At 42.5% G+C, this 4,993-nt stretch overlaps 1 protein-coding gene across 1 annotated transcript in view; it reads right to left on the reverse strand.

The window, feature by feature from the left end:
- CALCR (calcitonin receptor) overlaps window positions 1-4,993 on the reverse strand; it is a 148,530-nt gene that overhangs the window by 48,296 nt on the left and 95,241 nt on the right. Inside the window, exon 5 of the mRNA XM_007472020.1 lies at window positions 472-582. Coding sequence (XP_007472082.1) covers window positions 472-582 — 111 coding nt within the window. The remainder of the gene's footprint in view (window positions 1-471; window positions 583-4,993) is intronic.

The following is a 4,993-nucleotide window of genomic DNA, read 5'->3' on the forward strand; positions in this document are numbered from 1 at the left end:
TCCCTACACATGACAGTTTTATATAATTTTCAAGGTTACATCAAATTTCCATTATGCTTGTTCTACCAGCCCAGTACGCACAAACTCTACATCAAGCATTTGCATAAGTCAGCAAATGTGAGACAACTGAAAAATTTTAAAAACTACACATTTAAATAAAACTGTTCAGTTTTAGAAATATTAATTTTTTATTAAAATTTAATATTAAATATTTAAAATTTTCATTTTTATCTAACATTTAATATAATTTATGACTAAAGGGCATAACTGATCAGCAATGTGACTTAAAAAATAAGGGCAGCTTGCCATCTTATACAACTGGGTAATATTTCATTTATGGAAATTCTTCAGAATGTGCTAAACTGCATAGAATATGACTTGGTAGTATATTTTGTATCTGATTTTCTTTTCAGAACTAGAAAAACGCTAAAAGATTCATAGCAAAATATAAAATAAAAATAAATACTCTACCTGCTACATCAAAGTCCGGAAAATAATCTGGGCAGTGCTGCTGGGCGAGCACTCCAGCCGGTGTGTCATCCCAGCAGGACCATCCATCCCAGGTACGGTTGCAATACAGACCTGGCCATTTAGAAAGAAATTATATTACAGTTGTCAAAAACTGTAGAATCCTCAGCAGGATTTAACAGTGCATAGACAGTTATTCTGGGACTCTCCACTTGGACATGGAAATATTAAAACAACAGTAGCAGCAGCAGCAACAAAATAAAGATATTAACTTTTCCAAGTACTAAGGAATTTTCTTTTTTTTTTGTAGGACATTCTCCATTTGTTCCTCAAAAGGCATATTTGTCATCTGTATGGAATCTTTCCTCCAAAATCTTTCCTTTAAAATATCTCCAGAAGTGCTACGAAAAAACTCTTGTGAAAGTATATGCAATATTACCCCTGGATAAAAGGCTTTGGAACATTTGTAGCCTACTAACCATTAACCTTCAAAGGGGTTGCCTTAGGTAGTTCTATTGTTAATCCAAGGGTGATGCACTTGTTCAGGAGATGCATTTGCAGCCAGTTAATGGGCTACATATAAAAACAGTCTTATTAGTTTAGAATCACACCATTACTGACTAAAATACTGCTTAGTTTGATCACTTTATGTATTGTTCAACATTGGCTCCAAGTGGTTTCTCACTGCTTTCAAAAATTAAATCTATTCTTGAAGGGGGAAACTTTTAGTGCAATTGTGAAAGTATCTACTTTTTCATACACCTTCTTATTGATACTAGTGTGAGGCTGGGGTCAGATCATGAGGTGTCTTAAATGCCATCTTAAGGAGTTTGGGTTTTTTTTTTTTCCTGTAGGCAAGGTGGAACCATTGGGAATGACATGAACAAATCTAGATTTTAGTGAGAATAAGAGGGCTTTTAAGGAAAAAATTAACAAAGAGAGTCAAACTAGTTGACTATTGTAGCAATCCAGGTAAAAGATATTAAATGTCTAAAATAAGGCACTATAAGTGTATTTAGGAATATTAATGAAATGTAATTAACGGGGTGTGGATGTAAAACAGGAAAATACAAGCATGACTCATAAATATTAATCCTGAGGGTGGGGATAATGGCCGACTCTAGGAGGGCTCAAGCCAAGGAGTACTTCCCAGAACTTCCACTGCCAGTGTCCCGGTCCCCGGGGTGAACCACAGCCTCCCCCCAGCTCTGCAGGAGACCCTCCAACACTAGCAGATACACCAGAAATACATCTACACGTGGAACAACTCCTACAGAACACCTACTGAATGCTGGCAGAAGACCTCAGACCTCCCAAAAGGCAAGAAACTCCCCACATACCTGGGTAGGGCAAAAGAAAAAAGAATAAACAGAGACAAAAGAATAGGGACGGGACCTGCACCAGTGAGAGGGAGCTGTGAAGGAAGAAAGGTTTCTACACACTAGGAAGCCCCTTGGCGGGCAGAGACTGTGGGTGGTGGAGTGGGGAGCTTCGGAGCCGCAGAGGAGAGCGCAGCAACGGGGGTGCGGAGTGAAAAGCAGGGAGATTCCTGTGCAGAAGATCAGGGCCGACCAGCACTCACCAGCCCGAGAGGCTTGTCTGCTCACCCGCTGGGGTGGGCGGGGCTGGGAGTTGAGGCTCGGGCTTCGGTTGGAGCGCTGGGAGAGGACTGGGGTTGGCGGCGTAAACACAGCCTGCAGGGGGTTAGTGCGCCACGGCTAGCCGGGAGGGAGTCCGGAGAAAAGTCTGGAGCTGCCGAAGAGGCAAGAGACTTTTTCTTCCCTCTTTCTTTCCTAGTGCACGAGGGGAAGGGATTAAGAACGCTGCTTAAAGGAGCTCCAGAGACGGGCGCGAGCCGCGGCTAAAAGCGCGGACCCCAGAGACGGGCAGGAGACGCTAAGGCTGCTGCTGCCGCCACCAAGGGGCCTGTGTGCGAGCACAGGTCACTGTCCACACCTCCCTTCCGGGGAGCCTGTGCAGCCCGCCACTGCCAGGGTCCCGGGATCCAGGGACAACTTCCCCAGGAGAACGCATGGTACGCCTCAGGCTGGTTCAACATCCCACCGGCCTCTGCCTCCTCAGACTCGCCCCGCATCCGCACCCCTCCTGCCCCCCGGCCTGAGTGAGCCAGAGTCCCCGAAGCAGCTGCTCCTTTAACCCCGTCCTGTCTGAGCGAAGAACAGATGCCCTCCAGCGACCTACACGCAGAGGTGGGGCCAAATCCAAAACTGAGCCCCAGAGCTATGCGAACAAAGAAGAGAAAGGGAAATCTCTCCCAGCAGCCTCAGAAGCAGCAGATTAAAGTTCCACAATCAACTTGATGTACCCTGCATCTGTGGAATACATGAATAGACAACGAATCATCCCAAATTGAGGAGGTGGACTTTGAGAGCAAGATTTACTATTTTTTCCCCTTTTCCTCTTTTTGTGTGTATGTGTATGCTTCTATGTCTGTAGAGCTTTGCTGTCACCATTTGTCCTAGGGTTCTATCTGTCCGTTTCTTTATAAAAAATTTTTTTTCTTAATATTTTTTATTTTAATAACTACTTTATCTTACTTTATTTTATCCTCTTTCTGCTTTCTTTCTTTATTCCTTCCCTCCTTCCTTCCTTCTCTCCTTCATTTCTTCCTTCCTTTCTTTCTCTTTCCTTCTTTCCTTTTTTCTTTCTTTCTGTCTCTTTCTTTCTTTCTTCCTTTCTACTTTTTCTCCCTTTTATTCTGAGCCGTGTGGATGAAAGGCTCTCGGTGCTGCAGCCAGGAGTCAGTATTCTGTGCCTCTGAGGTGGGAGAGCCAACTTCAGGACACTGGTCCACAAGAGACCTCCCAGCTCCACATAATTTCAAACGGCAAAAATCTCAACACCAGCACCCAGCTTCACTCAACGACCAGCAAGCTACAGTGCTGGACACCCTATGCCAAACTAGCAAAACAGCAACACAACCCCACCCATTGGCAGAGAGGCTGCCTAAAATCATAATAAGGCCACAGACATCCCAAAACACACCACCAGACGTGGACGTGCCCACCAAAAAGACAAGATCCAGCCTCATCCACCAGAACACAGGCACTTGTCCCCTCCACCAGGAAGCCTACACAACCCACTGAACCAACCTTAGCCACTGGGGACAGACACCAAAAACAACGGGAGCTACGAACCTGCAGCCTGCAAAGAGGAGACCCCAAACACAGTAAGATAAGCAAAATGAGAAGACAGAAAAACACACAGCAGATGAAGGAGCAAGATAAAAACCCACCAGACCTAACAAATGAAGAGGAAATAGGCAGTCTACCTGAAAAAGAATTCAGAATAATGATAGTAAAGATGATCCAAAATCTTGGAAATAGAATGGACAAAATGCAAGAAACAGTTAACAAGGACCTAGAAGAAATAAAGATGAAACAGACAATGATGAACAACACAATAAATGAAATGAAAAATACTCTAGATGGGATCAATAGCAGAATAACTGAGGCAGAAGAACGGATAAGTGACCTGGAAGATAAAATAGTGGAAATAACTACTGCAGAGCAGAATAAAGAAAAAAGAATGAAAAGAACTGAGGACAGTCTCAGAGACCTCTGGGACAACATTAAACGCACCAACATTCGAATTATAGGGGTTCCAGAAGAAGAAGAGAAAAAGAAAGGGACTGAGAAAATATTTGAAGAGATTATAGTTGAAAACTTCCCTAATATGGGAAAGGAAATAGTTAATCAAGTCCAGGAAGCACAGAGAGTCCCATACAGGATAAATTCAAGGAGAAATACGCCAAGACACATATTAAGCAAAGTGACAGAAATTAAATACAAAGAAAACATATTAAAAGCAGCATGGGAAAAACAACAAATAACACACAAGGGAATCCCCGTAAGGTTAACAGCTGATCTCTTAGCAGAAACTCTACAAGCCAGAAGGGAGTGGCAGGACATACTGAAAGTGATGAAGGAGAAAAACCTGCAACCAAGATTACTCTACCCAGCAAGGATCTCATTCAGATTTGATGGAGAAATTAAAACCTTTACAGACAAGCAAAAGCTGAGAGAGTTCAGCACCACCAAACCAGCTTTACAACAAATGCTAAAGGAACTTCTCTAGACAAAAACACAAGAGAAGGAAAAGTCCTATAATAACGAACCCAAAACAATTTAGAAAATGGGAATAGGAACATACATATCGATAATTACCTTAAATGTAAATGGACTAAATGCTCCCACCAAAAGACACAGATTGGCTGAATGGATACAAAAACAAGACCCATATATATGCTGTCTACAAGAGACCCACTTCAGACCTAGAGACACATACAGACTGAAAGTAAGGGGATGGAAAAAGATATTCCATGCAAATGGAAACCAAAAGAAAGCTGGAGTAGCAATTCTCATATCAGACAAAATAGACTTTAAAATAAGGACTATCAGAAGAGACAAAGAAGGACACTACATAATGATTAAGGGATCGATCCAAGAAGAAGATATAACAATTGTAAATACTTATGCCCCCAACATAGGAGCACCTAAATACA

This window comes from Lipotes vexillifer, unplaced genomic scaffold (genome assembly GCF_000442215.2).
Source record: "Lipotes vexillifer unplaced genomic scaffold, Lipotes_vexillifer_v1.1 scaffold1704, whole genome shotgun sequence".
Lineage (NCBI taxonomy): Eukaryota > Metazoa > Chordata > Mammalia > Artiodactyla > Lipotidae > Lipotes > Lipotes vexillifer.